Genomic DNA, 23,767 nt, shown 5'->3' with positions numbered 1-23,767 from the left:
GGCCCCAGCAGCAGAGAACAGTCTGGTGAGTGATTTGGAAGGCCATAGCCAAAGACACAGGGATAGGCAAGAATCCCTTCCAGGAGCCAGGGAACAGGCTCTCTCAGTTCTGCAATGAGGAAAAAAAGATGACTAGGAATAATGATTATTTTTTTGGAAGTGGGGGTATACAGGAAGGACATTTGGACTATTCTAGGCTATTCTGGCTTGGGTTTTGGAAACAAGACTGCCAGCTTTTGTTCTCCATTCCTTTAGTTAATCTTCAGCTCACTCTTCATCACTATCTTCACACAATAGGATACAGCACATACTTTATATTTTGGGAGGGGAGACAAAAGAGATGGAGAACTCATGTCTGGCAATGGGGTACCCTGTTTCTTTCACAACATCCTCTCAGTGTCAGCGTAACAGGCATATCTCAAGAGTTTGCTGTGGATTGTTTAGAAATTTTATTAATACCTCCTCCATATGTTTGCTTTTTCTCTCTGCCCTTCCATTTCTCTCCCTGGCTTCCAGATATTTGATAGTATTCAGAAAAAAAAAACATGTTTCTTCTTATATTCTACAAGTTTCTCTTGATAAAGAGGAAAAATCATGGTCTCTATCTGCCTCCTTGTCTGTCCAAGCAGTGGCAGTAAAAGCTTGCTGATTTAATGGGAAGAGCGTTCCATTTGGAGTAGCAGTATCTTGGATCAAGAGTTTTTCATTCACTTTTATATCCTGAGCCTTAATTTCCTCATTGTTAAAAAAAACTAACTTAGGTGCCAAATACAGATCTGTCCCTGATGGAGCAAAGGTTAGGGTTTGGGGGTTGTGCTATGTTTTATTTCACTTCTTCCTCCATTTCCATGGCCACAAAAAGATTGATCCTATGCAACTCAGCACACCTCCAAAATTCTCCCTGTTCAGAGGAGGGAGCTTCTAGGGGCAGAAAACTATGTATCAAAATGATCTTTTTATTTCCCTAAGGTCTGATCAATTGTTCATAGAAAAAAGCTATAAAAGTATGCACTGAATTAGACTAAGTTGGCTAAGTTCATATAAAAATTTAAAAAGCTTCTAGATAAAAAAAAATTGTGGAAAAATTAATGGAATAACCACATCTTTGTTGAAGAACAAAACAAAGATTTTTTCTCTTTTGTTTCAATGTGTTTGAAGATTAAGTAGTTACATAGCGCACCGTTATTTTTCTAATATTAAAGACATTTGAATAATACAATCTTTCAAAGGAGAAAGGAAAGAAAGGAGAAAAAGAGAGAAGGAAGGAAGGAAAGAAAGGAAAGAAGGAAGGAGGGAAGGAAAGGAGGAAGGAGGGAAGGAAAGGAGAAAGGAGGGAAGGAAGGAAGGAAGGAAGGAAGGAAGGAAGGAAGGAAGGAAGGAAGGAAGGAAGGAAGGAAGGAAGGAAGGAAGGAAGGAAGGAAGGAAGGAAGGAAAGAAAATGGGAGGGAATGGGAAGGGAGGAAGGAAGGAGAAAAACAAAGGCAGGTAGGACTAAGGCAATGTCAACTATATGCCAAGTACTATGGGAAAGACTTTATTACTATGTGTTCACTCTCATCTCATTTTATATTCAGCATATTCCCATTTTACGGATGAGAAAACTGAAAAAGATCTTATTTAAGTTAATTTTGCAGCGCTTCTCTGTCCTGTCAACACTGATCACATTATTTCATTCTTTCTTTTTATCTTTCAATCCATCTGTAAGATTTAAGGTTTAAGTTACTTTTTGCAGGTTTGTGTGAGGATAGATTTGAATTTGTCTTCCTGCCTCCAGAACTAATCCCCTAACCACTGTACCCCTTAGTTTCCCCAATATACACTGGCACATAATCTTCCCTTAATAATGGGAGTTCATTTTTCTTTTGTGTCATTGCCTTTTTCAGCAATCTCAGTATGCAAAGAGCTAAAGTTGAGAGCAAGAAACAATGTCGAATGTCCTAGGATACATAAATAATCAGAGATATGATCATAAATAACATTTATAGAGCACTTTAAGGTTTACAAAGCATAGGCTATGTTACTTAATCCTCACAGCAACCCTAGAGGTAGATAATGCAGGACAGGATATTTTTTCCAATTCTTAACCCACTTGAGTAGCACAACTTTTCAAGGAAGAAAGTAATGAAGGAAGTATTTATTCAATGTCAACTTTGTGCCACGCACTGTGATAAGTACTTTATAGATGTCTTCATTTGGTCTTCAAAACATAATGCTATTATTTTATTCATTTTATAAATCATGAAAGCTGGAAAGGCAGAAGTTAGCTGATGTTCTGCGGGTCCCACAACTTAAGTTTCAGGGGCTACAGGTGAGCTCAGAGCTTCCTGAAACCAAGTCCAACATTCTAACCATTGCATTTCCTCTAGGGAAGTCATCTGGAAAAATGGAACATATAGAAGTATTTCCCCAAAAAAATCATATTTTGATAATAGGAGTGTAACAAACACACGGCAGCTGGAGTAATTCTCACATGCTGAAATTCAGAGCATAGAGACCACACTTCTAGTCATTTGGTTGACAGAAATAAGGCATGTTTAATTCCTAGTTTTGTTCATCTAAACCTGTGATTTCATGGGATCAGAAAGCTCTGAGTATAGAAAGACCCTCTCCTGATTCCAATCATTCACCAACACCATGGGGTTTCCTAGGAAAAAAAACAACTGCCGTACCCAGAGACTCATAGCTGGGGCTTGGACTTAGAGTGACCCAATACCCAGAGCATCCTCTGTCTAAGAGATGATATCCCCTTTCCAAACCTAGAAAAAACATCTACTTATACATATTTGTAATATATTACATGTATATATATATACTGATTGTGGGGTTCAGGTAAGAATATATAATGCATATCCTATATATTTAATATGACATGTTTTTAAGAGATTTTTCATTGTCACCATTGAATATGTTTTCCCATGCTTATCTTCTTCTATCATGTTTATTTTTTGCCATTGCTTTCTCTAAAAGCATGCTTTTTAAAGTTTATTTGAAGTATGATGGATTTTAATTCCACATGAATCTTTATGAAACAAAAGGCATTTTTTCAAGTAACTTATTGTGGAAATCAACTTTGCAGTATGTTCTACTGCGCTCTACCATTCGGTGCGTGGCATGTTTCATCTATTTTCCTATGAATGATTGTAAATTTTGTATTTTCCTTCATCCCGCTGTGTTTTACCGCCTAGGGTTTTTTTTTTGCTCTTATTTTCCTCTTTACTTAGATGAACAACAACAAATCATGAATAATACAATTTTTTCTGCTTCACTGCCTTATCAACACTGATCACATTATTTCATTCTTCCTTTTTTTCTTTCAATCCATCTGTAAGAGTCCCCTGCTTCCTAAAATAAACTATTTCATTTACAAAACTCGCTCATACATCTGCCCTCCTGTTTGTGCCTCCCTCTCCTTTCCCCAAAACTACCGATTTTGTAGGTTTACACTGTTAAAGTATTCCTAGCCGTGCTTTGTGTGTATGTGTGTATGAAAAAAGTTGTATGAAAATGTTATATTCTTTTATCCAGTTCAGATAAAAATAAGGCTTATCCAATGCCTCAGTGCTAACTCCTTTCAATATTTCTATATATTTTTAATATCTTGCATTACTTATATATAATATATCCATTAACTATAGAAAATGGGTATTTTCACATAACTTCTGGTAAGCATTGTAGAATCCCCATGTTTAGAGGGAAGATAACGATAAACATTTAAGTAATCTTGCCCAACTCTCTCTCCAAGGGAACCTTTAATTCCTACCTGAGGGCATCCATCTAGAACACACACATAGACACACATGCACACACACACAAACACACGCACACACACGCACACACATAAACATACACACACACACACACACAGACAAACATACACTATTTAAGGGCCTGTATTTTAACACTTCACCAGCATTTCTGGTCACTAACCCTTTAAGAGTGAGAGCTGACACCTGCAGAGTTTACTCATTCTCATCAAATTCTAGTTACACAACACACCATTAAAATAACTTTAACACATATGGAAAGTGTGCTAAGTAATAGTAATAAGGGGAAAAGTATCCAAGAAAGTCTCTGCCCTCTTGGATCTTACATTCTAATGAAAGAATAAAAAAAAGATTTCACAAAGAGGAAGCACATGAAGCAAAGGAAAAGCAGTAGCTTGGAAACATGGACCCTGGAAACATCAGAGAACTGCTTAGCTGTGACAGCTGAAGATCCCAGGTCTGTCCAAAATCCTGGTTATAAAAATAATAAAATATATAACATAATATATATAATATATAATACAATATGAAATATATAATATAATAGAATATGATAATCATGTCCTAAGAGGAAAAATATGGTTTGCAAACTGATGGGAAGTGTTTTATTGTAAGATGTATAGTTAATGAACAGTAAATATATGTGAATTGATACATTGAATATATGTCTCCTGAACACTAGAATGGCACTGCTACCTGGGAAGGTTTACCACTCTTCAAAGAGAAGCTGAGTACATCGTAGAATTGGGAATTCCTCATATTGGAAAAGTCATATGCTCCTGCATTTCTCCCCAGGTCACTTTGGAGCTGACAGCAAAGTGCTCCAAGGAATCTCTCAAGGAATGAGCTTTCAAAAAGATATTTTGGCCATTGTCTATTTGACCATGCTTTTCTTTGGAGTTCTGGGCAACATGTCCCTTCTTTATCTACACATTCACAAGTTCATCACTGCTCACAGGAAAAGACTCATCAGCCTGATCATCATAAATATGGCCTTTGCCCATGTCTTAATGATTCTTTTCAGGGCCTTCTCTACCATAATAACCAACTGGGGATGGATATCTTTCCTAGATGAAACAATGGGTAAAATCTTAACTTATCTCATAAGAGTGACCCGGAGCCTTTCTCTTTGCAGCACCTGCCTCCTGAGTGTCGTCCAGGCCATCACTATCAGCCCCAGCAGCCTTAAGTGGGCACAACTTAAAACTAGAACCCAAAAGTGTATTCCTTCCTGCTGTATGCTCAGCTGGATTTTCAATCTCCTTCTTGATATTGCTGCACCTATGAATTATAGTAGTCCAAAAAACAGAAGTAATGAAAGGTGGAGGATTGGACATATTTCTCTTGACTTACAAGCCATGAATATTATAAAAATTTTAATTTGTGAATCAGTTGTTGACACTCTGTTTGTGGGTCTCATGGTTGGTTCGAGTGGCTATATGGTATTTATCTTGCACACACACAACCAGAGAGTCCAACACATTCACAGCATCAACTCCTCCCTCAGAGCATCCCCTGAGACTAGAGCCACCAAAGCGGTCCTGATGCTGGTGGCCACATTTCTTTGCTTTAATTCAGTCAGTTCTCCTTTTGTTATTTACATAGCTTCTGCAGCAGAAACCAGCCACTGGGCATTATGTTTCACAGTTGCACTTTCCATGTTTTATCCAATAATCAGCCCTTTTGTGCTGATCACCACTGACACTCAGAAGCCCAGGTCTTTTGCTTCTCTCATGTTTAAAGAACTCTTCTCAAGAAGGACTCTCCAGTTGAGAAATGTTAGGGAAAAGGAAAAAATTCATCATAAATTAGGGTAAGATTAACAACTCAAACCATATCACAAAATTTGCTCAAAATGGATAAGTAGCCTGAATGTAAAGACTCAAATCATCATAATACAGCAGGATAAGAGGAGAATTGATGATTCACAACAATGGAAAGAGGTAAAATTCTTACCAAAACAAAAAATTGAGTTTGTCATAAAACGTATAAATATAATAACCATAATCCCATAACTCCAATTCTCCTTGCATAAAGTGAAAGATTATAAAGAAAAGGACAAATGAAAAATAATACTGCCCCTTCCCATATAAAATTGGATAATCTACTCTTAGGCATATACCCCAATGAGACCAATGTTCAAAAATGCCTGACATACTTCAGATTATTTATAACAATATTTCTGATTGAAGCAAAGAATGGAAACAAAGTCAGTTCCCATCTACTTGAAAAGGTTTTTTTAAAAAAATCATGGCATGTAAGTGTAATGAAGTAAATATGGAATACATAGTAAACAAAATAAATGGAATATTTAAATATTATGCAGATTATGATAATGGAAAAAGTCATGAATATAATAAATGCACAGAAAAATGGAAAGACATAGGTGGAAATATGGAAAGTAAGTAGAACCAGGAGTCAAAGTGACCATAAATATGTAAATAAAAAACTAGTATCTAAACACGGGAAAAAAGTTATATGAAATGATAATCACCTAGGCTATTCATATGGCAGAAACCCAAGTTATTTTCCCCTGCTCCTTTTTAAATATTTATTTAAAGTTAAATATAAAATAATAAAAAATATAGACATCCAGAAAAAGAAAAAAACACATTTGCATGTGCCTAGTAGAATATCAGAGGAGTCAAAATATGTAACGATAAATTTTCATTTCAAGAAATCATATATAATGGAAGACATTACATTTATGACTCTCCATCAATTCTTTACTTCTTTGTAGGATGTTGTTTTCTACTTTGTATGCAATGTTTTTCTTTATTCTTTACTCATCTTTCATCCTGCCCCACCCCACATCAACCAGGCTATCTTTAAGCATAGATATAATTATATTATATATATATATTTATATATATATATATATTTTCACACCCACATCCAGATACATATATCTATATACACATGTCCTATCTATATGCATCCACATATATATAAATGCACATTTATATACATGTAAACATGCATCTAAAACAATATTATCATGGTTGACCTATAATGTTGATTTCTCACTTGATGGAATCTTTAAGTTTGACTTTGTTTGAGGTCAATGATTAAAAGCACTCCTTTTTTCCCCTAACAAATTCAACTCCTGAGTTTTGTTATTGTGTTTCTGTATATCTCTAATTTCCTGTCCCTGCTAACCTTTCTACTTTAGTTCTCCTCCTTAACTTGCAGTGTTTTTATTTAACTCCCCTTCGTCCATAGATCTCTCCCTTACCTTCTCCACTACTTTTTCTACCCTCTTCACTCCACTCCCACTAATCGAAATACTCTTCTGAATCTCATCTTAACCTAGGCTACACTTTCCTTGCCTCTTAATCCCTTTCCCCTCAATCTACACACCTTATTTCACTGCCATAAATCTATATACCCTCCTATACCTATTCTCTGCCCCCTATATATTTTATAGATTTTGATAATAGTATATACTTCATTGTGGGGGGTATATACACATGTAGATACACATACATATATTGAAAATATATGTATTAGATAGATAAATAGATAAATAGATATGTACAGATATTATTGGATGTAAATATATACTGCTCCCTTTTGAATCCATTTGTGATATGAGTAAGTTTTCACAACCACCAGGCTTCCTCCCAGATTTAATGATTTCATAACATTTCTACTTCTGCCCCTCATTTAGACAGCACATTTACTATTTTTAACCTTATCATAAACAGTTTTGTTTTTTGTTTTTTGTTTTTTTGAGTCAAATTATAGGCGGCTCTCAAGCTTTCTTTTGAACTACCCAAATCCTGAAGACAACTTTAGGTGTATGTCTTACATTTTTACATGTTGCCTCCCTTGATATTATTTTTGATACTGAATTTTCCGTGTCAAATTTTGTATTGAGTTTAGGTTTAGTTGAGATAAAATTTTATAACCTAAAAAAGGCAATGAATGTCCATTTTTCTGTTCAACATTATGGGTCATTTTTCCAGATAGGATATTTTTGGTCACGGGCCTAATTCTTTTGATTAACAACATCCAATATTCCAGGACTTTCATACTTTTATTATACTTGCTGATAAATCCTAAACAATTCTATAATTGTAACTAATGCATATTGGAATTGGGATTTTTTTTTCACTTATTTCTTATAAAACTTACTTTTTGTTCTGGTGGATTCAAAATTTAGGAATAATATTCCTATGTTATTGCTTGTAAAATTTCCTTAAGGTAGTAATCAGTGAATTTTTTCTATTTACATTGTCCCCTATTGTCGTATCACTTCAGGAAAAGTTTCTTTATTTCTTCCATTATTGTGTCAAGGATAGTTTGTAAGAGTTTAGGAATTGATATCACATTTTGGGTAGTACAATTATTCTTATGGTTTATTTTATTGATCTGTTTTACTGCTTTGTTGTTTTTCTTAATAGATGTTTGACATTCTGTTCTAGTTTTTCATTCTCTATATTTTGTTTTGCTATTTCTTAGTCTCCTATTGCTTCACTGACTTTCTGTTGCTCCATTCAAACATTCAAAGATTTATTTTCTTTTTTGAGTTTCTCCATCTCCTCTTCTACTTGGTTGACTTTTTGTCAAAATTTTCTTATTGTTCTGAGATGTTTTTCTTGTTTTTATTTTTTGTAGGTTTTTCCCTCAATTGTTCTCATTTGATTTTTAAAGTCATTTTTGAATTCTTTTATAAAATCTTTCTGAATGGGGAGCCATTTAATGTTACACTTTAGAATACAAGAGACCTTTTTTATTTCACAATTGTTCTCTTACAATGAATCTCAGTATCCCATTTCTAGAGTAAGATTCGATGGTTGGAGCTTTTCTTCTTGAGATTGATTAAAAAAAGTATTAGGAAAGAAAAGAATTCAATCACATTATAAACCTGTAATTATCAAATGACTTTGTACTAAATAAACAAAAATATTTCTCAGGAGTAGTTTAGACCTGAATCAAAAACTATCTATTGTACATTTCAAACTATGCATCTCAAAGACATCTGAAACTCTTTTTTCTAAAATTTCAAACATTAGCTTTCCTTACAAACCCTTTTCAGCTTTTCCTCTTTATAACCAAAGCATGGTTCAGCACCCTCCTTTCAGTTTTCAGGATTTATAACCTCAGCCACATCCTGAGTTTCCTTCCCCTCATTTCCAATCAGATGTCATTTGACAGGAATGAGAAGTACCATTTCACCTGCATAACACTTCTTACATCAAACTCTTTGGCTCACAAAAATTAACTGGTACTCAAAACCACATTAATTCAGGCATTTATCACTTATTGCCTAGAACTTTAAAATAGTCTCCTAATGATGCCTATGCCTCATCTCTGATATCTCCAGTCCTTCCTATACAAAGCTGCTTACGTGATTTTCCAAAGGTTCTGATATGGCAATGTGACTTCTACTGATTCAAGGCCAATTGCTTCCTCTTGCCATCAGAATTTAATATCAAGTCCTCTGTTTAGTCTCTAAAGTGCAAAAGCAGGAATCCATGAAAAGGCAATTACAACCCATCAATTCAGATGAATTCCTTATCCATCAGCCCCTAAAGGGTTCATTTGGACCTCTGTCTTCTCTGATGTAGGTCAGCACATTCAGTCCCAATTTTTTCTCAACTTTTATCCCAATTTGAAACCTACCTAACAGTTTTTATAAATACCAAAAAGTGATTCAAATTTGCATTCTGGTTCAAATATTGTAATAGTATAAATCAGTCTCAAGAATGAGAAGTAATGCAATTCCTTAATACAAAACCCAGAAACACAGTCAGATTTCAAAGACAAATTATTAAATGCTTTACTGTAATTTAAGAAGGAAGTTAAACACAAAAAATCTTGATCATTCATGGGCTCATGGTACATCCATCATCCAAGATGGGTAAATGAACTGAGATAGGAGAACACTTCAAACTGATGGGATTCTGATTGTTTCCCCAACCAATCGAAGCCCATACCTGTCCCCAATCCTAAAGCCTACAAAAATTATTAAGTGTGGGTCTCACAACAATAATGAGCAAACCAGCATATTCTGTACCCACATTACTTGGTGTTCCCCTTCTTTATTGTCTCTGGGTGAGCCTACACTACTAATAATATCACTGCCATATATTAATATCCCCCAAGTAAGTTTTTCTGCATGCATTCTGGATAATCACAGGTACAGTTCCAGCAAGGCTTAAGGACCTCCCCAAGTTGGCAAACTCCTGCTAAAACCTCAAAATGTGCATATCTTGTGATCTAATAACCATCATTTACTCTCTAAAACCCTTGGTCTTGAGTTTCAGGACTGATTCCCTCAGGGAGCTTGGACCTCCCACTGAGTGTCTATAACTCAATACAGTGCCTTTCCTTGGGTTGGCAACTGGCTGAACCTGAATTCTTTCAGAGATGACATCAGGATATGCATCTGATATCTCAACAAAACAAAAAGGCCAGAGGAGGCAGAAGGAGATAAAGATAGCTTTTTCCATGTTATGAATGGAGGAATCATGTCATCTCAAAGAGTCATTACATGGTTGATGCCTCACAGTATATGGCATTCAAGGCTGGGGAGTCGTCCCTGGGCATACATGATAGGAAGGAAACCTGCCATGATATGGAAGTTACATACTCATATTCAGGCCATAATCCATCCCCATCATTATTTCAATCCAACACACTATCAAAGAGACAATTTTAAGTTATCATCCCCAATCTTTTAGCCATAAGAAGGGAATTCATCTTAGATACACAAAATGGGACTCCAAAGGAACTCAATTGGTGCTTGTATGAACAACATTCAGTGATTTCTACAAAAGAGCTCACCAGGGGCCCAGGAATACAAGTAAAGGCTCTGCATTCATCATATCACAAGCACCCCAGTCTTACGCTTTCTTACGAGAAGCTTGTTGCAGCTGGCTCAAACTTGCTCAGAACAACTAATTCTTAACCTTTCAATGCCATTGTTCACATCTCAGAAATTGGCAAATTCTGCAAACCAAGGTTTGAGTTTTCATTTTGTTGTTTTCTCTACATTTAGACAAGACATATGTTTCAGTGGATAGAGTTCTGGTCCAGGAAATCAAAAAGAAAAATCTGGGGTATGACACTTATTGTGTGAGTCCCATAACCTGAGTTTGCCTTAATTCACTAGAGAAGAAAAAGGCGATCCTCCCTCTCTTTTGCCAAGAAAATCACATGAACAATATGATCCACAGGGTCACAAAGAGTTGGGCATGATGGAAGGACAAGAAGACTTAGGAAAATGATAAAGGATGAAGATGTAGATCAAATGTAAAAGTGAGCCCAGAGTACATTTTTCTGTGATCACTGTTTGATAGACATTTAGCAGCAAATCCTTGCAATGACCATGAGGAAAAATTAAAATTTTAATTCTCTTAACAGGCAGAGGAAAATCTCTTTTTGGTTACTCACAAATATTCCTTTGGAGAGTCTCATTAATCAATAAAAATTGTTGACAATAATTTTCACATGAGGAAAAATTCTGTTCCTAATTCAGACACCCCTCAAGTTCCCTCTTCTGTCAAGTCTTTCTCTTGCAGCACATGGCATCATAATTATAGACCTTAGGGGAAATGAGCTCAGACTCTGCTCTCCCTATAACTCCAGCCCCAGATAGGCCCCACACATACATATACACAGACACACACACACATGCACAGACTTCTGAAATACTAGCCCAGGCCCTGGCAGCAGAGAACAGTCTGGTGAGTGATTTGGAAGGCCATAGCCTCAGACACAGGGATAGGCAAGAATCCCTTCCAGGAGCCAGGGAACAGCTCTCTCAGTTCTGCAATGAGGAAGAAAAGATGACTAGGAATAATGATTTTTGGGGGGCGTGGGGGTATACAGGAAGGATATTTTGACTATTCTAGGCTATTCTGGCTTGGGTTTTGGAAAAAAGACTGCCAGCTTTAGTTCTCCATTCCTTTAGTTAATCTTCAGCTCACTCTTCATCACTATCTTCACACAATAGGATACAGCACATACTTTATATTTTGGGAGGGGAGACAAAAGAGATGGAGAGCTCATGTCTGGCAATGGGGTACCCTGTTTCTTTCACAGCATCCTCTCAGTGTCAGTGTAACAGGCATATCTCAAGAGTTTGCTGTGGATTGTTTAGAAATTTTATTAATACCTCCTCCATATGTTTGCTTTTTCTCTCTGCCCTTCCATTTCTCTCCCTGGCTTCCAGATATTTGATAGTATTCAGAAAAAAAAACATGTTTCTTCTTATATTCTACAAGTTTCTCTTGATAAAGAGGAAAAATCATGGTCTCTATCTGCCTCCTTGTCTGTCCAGGCAGTGGCAGTAAAAGCTTGCTGATTTAATGGGAAGGGCATTCCATTTGGAGTAGCAGTATCTTGGATCAAGAGTTTTTCATTCACTTTTATATCCTGAGCCTTAATTTCCTCATTGTTAAAAAAAACTAACTTAGGTGTCAAATACAGATCTGTCCCTGATGGAGCAAAGGTTAGGGTTTGGGGGTTGTGCTATGTTTTATTTCCCTTCTTCCTCCATTTCCATGGCCACAAAAAGATTGATCCTATGCAACTCAGCACACCTCCAAAATTCTCCCTGTTCAGAGGAGGGAGCTTCTAGGGGCAGAAAACTATGTATCAAAATGATCTTTTTATTTCCCTAAGGTCTGATCAATTGTTCATAGAAAAAAGCTATAAAAGTATGCACTGAATTAGACTAAGTTGGCTAAGTTCATATAAAAATTTAAAAAGCTTCTAGATAAAAAAAAATTGTGGAAAAATTAATGGAATAACCACATCTTTGTTGAGGAACAAAACAAAGATTTTTTCTCTTTTGTTTCAATGTGTTTGAAGATTAAGTAGTTACATAGCGCACCGTTATTTTTCTAATATTAAAGACATTTGAATAATACAATCTTTCAAAGGAGAAAGGAAAGAAAGGAGAAAAAGAGAGAAGGAAGGAAGGAAAGAAAGGAAAGAAGGAAGGAGGGAAGGAAAGGAGGAAGGAGGGAAGGAAAAGAGGAAGGAGGGAAGGAAGGAGGGAAGGAAGGAGGGAAGGAAGGAAGGAAGGAAGGAAGGAAGGAAGGAAGGAAGGAAGGAAGGAAGGAAGGAAGGAAGGAAGGAAGGAAGGAAGGAAGGAAGGAAGGAAGGAAGGAAGGAAAGAAAATGGGAGGGAATGGGAAGGGAGGAAGGAAGGAGAAAAACAAAGGCAGGTAGGACTAAGGGAATGTCAACTATATGCCAAGTACTATGGGAAAGACTTTATTACTATGTGTTCACTCTCATCTCATTTTATATTCAGCATATTCCCATTTTACGGATGAGAAAACTGAAAAACATCTTATTTAAGTTAATTTTGCAGCGCTTCTCTGTCCTGTCAACACTGATCACATTATTTCATTCTTTCTTTTTATCTTTCAATCCATCTGTAAGATTTAAGGTTTAAGTTACTTTTTGCAGGTTTGTGTGAGGATAGATTTGAATTTGTCTTCCTGCCTCCAGAACTACTCCCTTAACCAGTGTGCCACATAGTTGCCCCAATATACACTGGCACATAATCTTCCCTCAATAATGGGAGTTCATTTTTCTTTTGTGTCATTGCCTTTTTCAGCAATCTCAGTATGCAAAGAGCTAAAGTTGAGAGCAAGAAACAATGTCGAATGTCCTAGGATACATAAATAATCAGAGATATGATCATAAATAACATTTATAGAGCACTTTAAGGTTTACAAAGCATATGCTATGTTACTTAATCCTCACAGCAACCCTAGAGGTAGATAATGCAGGACAGGATATTTTTTCCAATTCTTAACCCACTTGAGTAGCACAACTTTTCAAGGAAGAAAGTAATGAAGGAAGTATTTATTCAATGTCAACTTTGTGCCACGCACTGTGATAAGTACTTTATAGATGTCTTCATTTGGTCTTCAAAACATAGTGCTATTATTTTATTCATTTTATAAATCATGAAAGCTGGACAGGCAGAAGTTAGCTGATGTTCTGCGGGTCACACAACTAATTCTCAGGAGCTACACGTGAACTCAGAGCTTCCTGAAATCAAGTCCAACATTCCCACCATTGCATTTCCTCTAGGGAAGTCATCTGGAAAAATGGAACATATAGAAGTATTTCCCCAAAAAAATCATACTTTGATAATAGGAATGTAACAAACACACGGCAGCTGGAGTAATTCCCACATGCTGAAATTCAGAGCATAGAGACCACACTTCTATTCATTTGGTTGACAGAAATAAGGCATGTTTAATTCCTAGTTTTGTTCATCTAAACCTGTGATTTCATGGGATCAGAAAGCTCTGAGTATAGAAAGACCCTCTCCTGATTCCAATCATTCACCAACACCATGGGATTTCCTAGAAAAAAAACAACTGCTGTACCCAGAGACTCATAGCTGGGGCTTGGACTTAGAGTGACCCAATACCCAGAGCATCCTCTGTCTAAGAGATGGCATCCCCTTTCCAAACCTAGAAAAAACATCTACTTATACATATTTGTAATATATTACATGTATATATATATATATATATATATATATATATATATATATATATATATATATACACACTGATTGTGGAGTGCAGGTAAGAATATATAATGCATATCATATATATTTAATATGACATGTTTTTAAGAGATTTTTCATTGTCACCATTGAACATGTTTTCCCATGCTTATCTCCTTCTATCATGTTTATTTTTTGCCATTGCTTTCTCTAAAAGCATGCTTTTTAAAGTTTATTTGAAGTATGATGGATTTAACCTCCACATGAATCTTTATGAAACAAAAGGCATTTTTTCAAGTAACTTATTGTGGAAATCAACTTTGCAGTATGTTCTACTGTGCTCTACCATTCGGTGCGTGGCATGTTTCATCTATTTTCCTAAGAATGATTGTAAATTTTGTATTTTCCTTCATCCTGCTGTGTTTTACCGCCTAGGTTTTTTTTTTTGCTCTTATTTTCCTCTTTACTTAGATGAACAACAACAAATTATGAATAATACAATTTTTTCTGCTTCACTGCCTTATCAACACTGATCACATTATTTCATTCTTCCTTCTTTTCTTTCAATCCATCTGTAAGAGTCCCCTGCTTCCTAAAATAAACTATTTCATTTACAAAACTCGCTCATACATCTGCCCTCCTGTTTGTGCCTCCCTCTCCTTTCCCCAAAACTACCGATTTTGTAGGTTTACACTGTTAAAGTATTCCTAGCCGTGCTTTGTGTGTATGTGTGTATGAAAAAAGTTGTATGAAAATGTTATATTCTTTTATCCAGTTCAGATAAAAATAAGGCTTATCCAATGCCTCAGTGCTAACTCCTTTCAATATTTCTATATATTTTTAATATCTTGCATTACTTATATATAATATATCCATTAACTATAGAAAATGGGTATTTTCACATAACTTCTGGTAAGCATTGTAGAATCCCCATGTTTAGAGGGAAGATAACGATAAACATTTAAGTAATCTTGCCCAACTCTCTCTCCAAGGGAACCTTTAATTCCTACCTGAGGGCATCCATCTAGAACACACACATAGACACACATGCACACACACACAAACACACGCACACACACGCACACACATAAACACACACACACACACACACACACACAAACATACACTATTTAAGGGCCTGTATTTTAACACTTCACCAGCATTTCTGGTCACTAACCCTTTAAGAGTGAGAGCTGACACCTGCAGAGTTTACTCATTCTCATCAAATTCTAGTTACACAACACACCATTAAAATAACTTTAACACATATGGAAAGTGTGCTAAGTAATAGTAATAAGGGTAAAAGTATCCAAGAAAGTCTCTGCCCTCTTGGATCTTACATTCTAATGAAAGAATAAAAAAAAGATTTCACAAAGGGGAAGCACATGAAGCAAAGGAAAAGCAGTAGCTTGGAAACATGGACGCTGGAAACATCAGAGAACTGCTTAGCTGTGACAGCTGAAGATCCCAGGTCTGTCCAAAATCCTGGTTATAAAAATGATAAAATATATAATATAATATATATAATATATAATACAATATGAAATATATAATATAATAGAATATGATAATCATGTCCTAAGAGGAGAAATATGGTTTGCAAACAGACGGGAAGTATTTTATTGTAAGATGTATAGTTAATGAACAGTAAATATATGTGAATTGATACATTGAATATATGTCTCCTGAACACTACAATGGCACTATTATCTGGGAAGGTTTATCACTGCTCAAAGAGAAGCTGAGTACATCGTAGAATTGGGAATTCCTCACATTGGAAAAGTCACATGCATCTATGTTTCTCCCCAGGTCACTTTGGAGCTGACAGCAAAGTGCTCCTAGGAATCCCTCAAGGAATGAGCTCTCAAAGACATAGTTTGGCCATTGTCTACTTGACCATGCTTTTCTTTGGAGTTCTGGGCAACATGTCCCTTCTTTATCTACACGTTCACAAGTTCATCACTGCTCACAGGAAAAGACTCATCAGCCTGATCATCATAAATATGGCCTTTGCCCATGTCTTAATGATTCTTTTCAGGGCCTTCTCTACAATAATAACCAACTGGGGATGGATATCTTTCCTAGATGAAACAATGGGTAAAATCTTAACTTATCTCATAAGAGTGACCCGGAGCCTTTCTCTTTGCAGCACCTGCCTCCTGAGTGTCGTCCAGGCCATCACTATCAGCCCCAGCAGCCTTAAGTGGGCACAACTTAAAACTAGAACCCAAAAGTGTATTCCTTCCTGCTGTATGCTCAGCTGGATTTTCAATCTTCTTCTTGATATTGCTGCACCTATGAATTATAGTAGTCCAAGAAACAGAAGTAATGAAAGGTGGAGGATTGGACATATTTCTCTTGACTTGCAAGCCATGAGTATTATAAAAATTTTAATTTGTCAGTCAGTTATTCATGCTCTGTTTGTGGGTCTCATGGTTGGTTCGAGTGGCTATATGGTATTTATCTTGCACACACACAACCAGAGAGTCCAACACATTCACAGCATCAACTCCTCCCTCAGAGCATCCCCTGAGACTAGAGCCACCAAAGCCATCCTGATGCTGGTGGCCACATTTCTTTGCTTTAATTCAGTCAGTTCTCCTTTTGTTATTTACATAGCTTCTGCAGCAGAAACCAGCCACTGGGCATTACGTTTCACAGTTGCACTTTCCATGTTTTATCCAATAATCAGCCCTATTGTGCTGATCACCACTGACACTCAGAAGTCCAGGTCTTTTGCTTCTCTCTTATGTTTAAAGAACTCTTCTCAAGAAGGACTCTCCAGTTGAGAAATGTTAGGGAAAAGGAAAAAATTCAGCATAAATTAGGGTAAGATTAACAACTCAAACCATATCACAAAATTTGCTCAAAATGGATAAGTAGCCTGAATGGAAAGACCCACATCATCATAATACAGCAGGATAAGAGGAGAATTGATGATTCACAACAATGGAAAGAGGTAAAATTCTTACCAAAACAAAAAATCGAGTTTGTCATAAAACATATAAATATAATAACCATAATCCCATAACTCCAATTCTCCTTGCATAAAGTGAAAGATTATAAAGAAAGGGACAAATGAAAAATAATACTGCCCCTTCCCATATAAAATTGGATACTCTACTCTTAGGCATATACCCCAATGAGACCAATGTTCAAAAAAGCCTGACATACTTCAGATTATTTATAACAATATTTCTGATTGAAGCAAAGAATGGAAACAAAGTCAGTTCCCAGCTACTTGAAAAGGTGTTTTTTTAAAAACCATAGCATGTAAATGTAATGAAGTAAATATGGAATACATATTAAACAAAATAAATGGAATATTTAAATATTATGCAGATTATGATAATGGAAAAGTCATGAATATAATTAATGCAGTGAAAAATGGGAAGACATAGGTGAAGTTATGGAAAGTAAAGTAAGAAGAACCAGGAGTCAAAGTGACCATAAATATGTAAATAAAAAATAGTATCCAAACACTTGAAAAAAGTTATATGAAATGATAATCACCAAGGCTATTCATATGGCAGAAACCCAAGTTATTTTCCCCTGCTCCTTTTTTAAATATTTATTTAAAGTTAAATATAAAATAATAAAAAATATAGACATCCAGAAAAAGAAAAAAACACATTTGCATGTGCCTAGTAGAATATCAGAGGATTCAAAATATGTAACGATAAATTTTCATTTCAAGAAACCATATATAATGGAAAACATTATATTTATGACTCTCCATCAATTCTTTACTTCTTTGTAGGATGTTGTTTTCTGCTTTGTTATGCAATATTTTTCTTTATTCTTTACTCATCTTTCATCCTGCCCCAACCCACACCAACCAGGCTATCGTTAAGCATAGATATAATTATATTATATATATTTTTTTTTCACACCCACATCCAGATACATATATCTATATACACATGTCCTATCTATATGCATACACATATATATATGCACATTTATATACATGTAAACATGTATATAAAACAATATTATCGTGGTTGACCTATAATGTTGATTTCTCACTAGATGGAATCTTTAAGTTTGACTTTGTTTGAGGTCAATGATTAAAAGCACTCCTTTTTTCCCCTAACAAATTCAACTCCTGAGTTTTGTTATTGTGTTTCTGTATATCTCTAATTTCCTGTCCCTGCTAACCTTTCTACTTTAGTTCTCCTCCTTAACTTGCCCTGTTTTTATTTAACTTCCCTTCATCCATAGATCTCTCCCTTACCTTCTCCCCTACTTTTTCTACCCTCTTCACCCCACTCCCACTAATCGAAATATTCTTCTGAATCTCATCTTAACCTAGACTACACTTTCCTTGCCTCTTAATCCCTTTCCCCTCAATCTATACACCTTATTTCACTGCCATAAATCTATATACCCTCCTATACCTATTCCCTTCCCCCCTATATATTTTATAGATTTTGATAATAGTATATACTTCATTGTGGGGGGTATATACACATGTAGATACACATACATATATTGAAAATATATGTATTAGATAGATAGATAGATAGATAGATATGTACAGATATAGATGGATGTAAATATATACTGCTCCCTTTGAATCCATTTGTGATGTGATTAAGTTTTCACAACCACCAGCCTTCCTCCCAGATTTAATGATTTCATAACATTTCTACTTCTGCCCCTCATTTAGATAGCACATTTACTATTTTTAACCTTATCATAAACAGTTTTGTTTTTTGTTTTTTGTTTTTTTTTTTTTTTTGAGTCAAATTATAGGCGGGTCTCAAGCTTTCTTTTGAACTACCCAAATCCTGAAGACAACTTTAGGTGTATGTCTTACATTTTTACATGTTGCCTCCCTTGATATTATTTTTGATACTGACTTTTCCGTGTCAAATTTTGTATTGAGTTCAGGTTTAGTTGAGACAAAATTTTATAACCTAAAAAAGACAATGAATGTCCATTTTTCTGTTCAACATTATGGGTCATTTTTCTAGATAGGATATTTTTGGTCACAGGCCTAGTTCTTTTGATTAACAACATGCGATATTCCAGGACTTTCATACTTTTATTATACTTGCTGATAAATCCTAAACAATTCTAATTGTAACTAATGCATATTGGAATTGGGATTTTTTTTCACTTATTTCTTATAAAACTTACTTTTTGTTCTGGTGGATTCAAAATTTAGGAATAATATTCCTATGTTATTGCTTGTAAAATTTCTTTAAGGTAGTAATCAGTGAGTTTTTTCTATTTACATTGTCCCCTATTGTCGTACCACTTCAGGAAAAGTTGCTTTATTTCTTCCATTATTGTGTCAAGGATAGTTTGTAAGAGTTTAGGAATTGATATCACATTTTGGGTAGTACAATTATTCTTATGGTTTGTTTTATTGATCTGTTTTACTGCTTTGTTGTTTTTCTTAATAGATGTTTGACATTCTCTTCTAGTTTTTCATTCTCTATATTTTGTTTCGCTATTTCTTAGTCTCCTATTGCTTCACTGACTTTCTGTTGCTCCATTCAAACATTCAAAGCTTTATTTTCTTTTTTAAGTTTCTCCATCTCCTCTTCTACTTGGTTGACTTTTTGTCAAAATTTTCTTATTGTTCTGAGATGGTTTTCTTGTTTTTATTTTTTGTAGCTTTTCCCTTAATTGCTTTCATTTGATTTTTGAAGTCATTTTTGAATTCTTTTATAAAATCTTTCTGAATGGGGAGCCATTTAATGTTACACTTTAGAATACAAGAGACCTTTTTTATTTCACAATTGTTCTCTTACAATGAATCTCAGTATCCCATTTCTAGAGTAAGATTCAATGGTTGGAGCTTTTCTTCTTGAGATTGATTTAAAAAAGTATTAAGAAAGAAAAGAATTCAATCAGATTATAAACCTGTAATTATCAAATGACTTTGTACTAAATAAACAAAAAAAAATACTTCTCAGGAGTAGTTTAGACCTGAATCAAAAACTATCCATTGTACATTTCACACTGTGCATCCCGAAGACATCTGAAACTCATTTTTTCTAAAATTTCAAACATTAGCTTTCCTTACAAACCCTTTTCAGCTTTTCCTCTTTATAACCAAAGCATGGTTCAGCACCCTCCTTTCAGTTTTCAGGATTTATAACCTCAGCCACATCCTGAGTTTCCTTCCCCTCATTTCCAATCAAATGTCATTTGACAGGAATGAGAAGTACCATTTCACCTCCATGACACTTCTTACATCAAACTCTTTGGCTGACAAAAACTAACTGGTACTCAAAACCACATTAATTCAGGCATTTATCACTTATTGCCTAGACCTTTAAAATAGTCTCCTAATGATGCCTATGCCTCATCTCTGATATCTCCAGTCCTTCCTATGCAAAGCTGCTTACGTGATTTTCCAGAGGTTCTGATATGGCAATGTGACTTCTACTGATTCAAGGCCAATTGCTTCCTCTTGCCTTCAGAATTTAATATCAAGTCCTCTGTTTAGTCTCTAAAGTGAAAAAGCAGGTATCAATTGATTTTCTCAGATCAATTAGATATTATGACCCCCCCCAACCATCTCTGATACATTTTCCTTTGCACAAAGTAACTCTACTATTTTATAGCATTTATGTCACATCTTGTATTATTAATATAACCATAAAATCTTAGAGCCCCCAGTTAAGAAATTCCTAATAATAAGGCTCTCTGCCCTAATTTATATGCTCTATATCTCACTTATGTTAGAGGAAAAATCAGAATACAGAAAAATTCTTACAAGATATACAGGAAAGGAAAGTTGGGAAAGCAATTGACATTTTGATTTATCTGAGAATCCATGAAAAGGCAATTACAACCCATCAATTCAGATGAATTCCTTATCCATTAGCCCCTAAAGGGTTCATTTGGACCTCTGTCTTCTCTGATGTAGGTCAGAACATTCAGTCCCAATTTTTTCTCAACTTTATCCCAATTTGCAACCTACCTATCAGTTTTTATAAATACCAAAAAGTGATTCAAATTTGCATTCTGGTTCAAATATTGTAATAGTATAAATCAGTCTCAGGAATGAGAAGTAATGCAATTCCTTAATACAAAACCCAGAAACACAGTCAGATTTCAAAGACAAATTATTAAGTGCTTTACTGTAATTTAAGAAGGAAGTTAAACACAAAAAATCTTGATCATTCATGGGCTCATGGTACATCCATCATCCATGATGGGTAAATGAACTGAGATAGGAGAATACTTCAAACTGATGGGATTCTGATTGTTTCCCCAACCAATCGAAGCCCATACCTGTCCCCAATCCTAAAGCCTACAAAAATTATTAAGTGTGGGTCTCACGACAATAATGAGCAAACCAGCATATTCTGTACCCACATTACTTGGTGTTCCCCTTCTTTATTGTCTCTGGGTGAGCCTACACTACTAATAATATCACTGCCATATATTAATATCCCCCAAGTAAGTTTTTCTGCATGCATTCTGGATAATCACAGGTACAGTTCCAGCAAGGCCTAAGGACCTCCCCAAGTTGGCAAACTCCTGCTAAAACCTCAAAATGTGCATATCTTGTGATCTAATAACCATCATTTACTCTCTAAAAACCTTGGCCTTGAGTTTCAGGACTGATTCCCTCAGGGAGCTTGGACCTCCCACTGAGTGTCTATAGCACAATACAGTGCCTTTCCTTGGGTTGGCAACTGGCTGAACCTGAATTCTTTCAGAGATGACATCAGGATATGCATCTGATATCTCAACAAAACAAATGGGCCAGAGGAGGCAGAAGGAGATAAAGATAGCTTTTTCCATGTTGTGAATGGAGGAATCATGTCATCTCAAAGAGTCATTACATGGTTGATGCCTCACAGTATATGGCATTCAAGGCTGGGGAGTCGTCGCTGGGCATACATGATAGGAAGGAAACCTGCCATGATATGGAAGTTACACACTCATATTCAGGTCATAATCCATCCCCATCATTATTTCAATCCAACACACTATCAAAGAGACAATTTTAAGTTATCTTCCCCAATCTTTTAGCCATAAGAAGGGAATTCATCTTAGATACACAAAATGGGACTCCAAAGGAACTCAATTGGTGCTTGTATGAACAACATTCAGTGATTTCTACAAAAGAGCTCACCAGGGGCCCAGGAATACAAGTAAAGGCTCTGCATTCATCATATCACAAGCACCCCAGTCTTACGCTTTCTTACGAGAAGCTTGTTGCAGCTGGCTCAAACTTCTCAGAACAGCTAATTCTTAACCTTTCAAGGCCATTGTTCACATCTCATAAATTGGCAAATTCTGCAAACCAAGGTTTGAATTTTCATTTTGTTGTTTTCTCTACATTTAGACATGACATATGTTTCAGTTGATAGAGTTCTGGTCCAGGAAATCAAAAAGATAAATCTGGGGTATGACACTTATTGTGTGAGTCCCATAACCTGAGTTTGCCTTAATTCACTAGAGAAGAAAAAGGCGATCCTCCCTCTCTTTTGCCAAGAAAATCACATGAACAATATGATCCACAGGGTCACAAAGACTTGGGTATGATGGAAGGACAAGAAGACTTAGGAAAATGATAAAGGATGAAGATGTAGATCAAATGTAAAAGTGAGCCCAGAGTACATTTTTCTGTGATCACTGTTTGATAGACATTTAGCAGCAAATCCTTGCAATGACCATGAGAAAAAGTTAAACTTTTACTTCTCTTAACAGGCAGAGGAAAATCTCTTTTTGGTTACTCACAAATATTCCTTTGGAGAGTCTCATTAATCAATAAAAATTGTTGACAATAATTTTCACATGAGGAAAAATTCTGTTCCTAATTCAGACACCCCTCAAGTTCCCTCTTCTGTCAAGTGTTTCTCTTGCAGCACATGGCATCATAATTATAGCTCTTAGGGGAAATGAGCTCAGACTCTGCTCTCCCTATAACTCCAGCCCCAGATAGGCCCCACACATACATATACACAGACACACACACATGCACAGACTTCTGCAATACTAGCCCAGGCCCTGGCAGCAGAGAACAGTCTGGTGAGTGATTTGGAAGGCCATAGCCTCAGACACAGGGATAGGCAAGAATCCCTTCCAGGAGCCAGGGAACAGGCTCTCTCAGTTCTGCAATGAGGAAAAAAAGATGACTAGGAATAATGATTATTTTTTGGAAGTGGGGGTATACAGGAAGGACATTTGGACTATTCTAGGCTATTCTGGCTTGGGTTTTGGAAACAAGACTGCCAGCTTTTGTTCTCCATTCCTTTAGTTAATCTTCAGCTCACTCTTCATCACTATCTTCACACAATAGGATACAGGCACATACTTTATATTTTGGGAGGGGAGACAAAAGAGATGGAGAACTCATGTCTGGCAATGGGGTACCCTGTTTCTTTCACAACATCCTCTCAGTGTCAGTGTAACAGGCATATCTCAAGAGTTTGCTGTGGATTGTTTAGAAATTTTATTAATACCTCCTCCATATGTTTGCTTTTTCTCTCTGCCTTTCCATTTCTCTCCCTGGCTTCCAGATATTTGATAGTATTCA

The 23,767-nt window shown here is 35.8% G+C and overlaps 2 protein-coding genes across 2 annotated transcripts; both read left to right on the top strand.

Moving 5' to 3' along the window:
- Nucleotides 1-4,606: 4,606 nt before the first annotated feature.
- LOC141547364 (vomeronasal type-1 receptor 1-like) lies at nucleotides 4,607-5,581 on the top strand. The gene has a single exon (XM_074275808.1). It carries the CDS (start codon nucleotides 4,607-4,609, stop codon nucleotides 5,579-5,581), a length of 975 nt encoding a protein of 324 aa, XP_074131909.1.
- A 10,528-nt stretch (nucleotides 5,582-16,109) lies between these two features.
- Nucleotides 16,110-17,086, top strand: LOC141547363 (vomeronasal type-1 receptor 1-like). Its single transcript, XM_074275807.1, is given in 2 exon segments — nucleotides 16,110-16,983; nucleotides 16,986-17,086. Coding segments are annotated over 2 exon segments (975 nt in total).
- Nucleotides 17,087-23,767: the final 6,681 nt, after the last annotated feature.

Source organism: Sminthopsis crassicaudata, chromosome 6 (genome assembly GCF_048593235.1).
Source record: "Sminthopsis crassicaudata isolate SCR6 chromosome 6, ASM4859323v1, whole genome shotgun sequence".
Classification (NCBI taxonomy): Eukaryota; Metazoa; Chordata; class Mammalia; order Dasyuromorphia; family Dasyuridae; genus Sminthopsis; species Sminthopsis crassicaudata.
The sequence above is the reverse complement of the archived record's forward strand: the minus strand, read 5'-3'. Positions and strand labels throughout refer to the sequence as shown.

Coding starts and splice junctions, on each gene's coding strand:
- LOC141547364 (XM_074275808.1), top strand. CDS start 4,607: ATGAGCTTTCAAAAAGATATTTTGGCCATTGTCTATTTGACCATGCTT.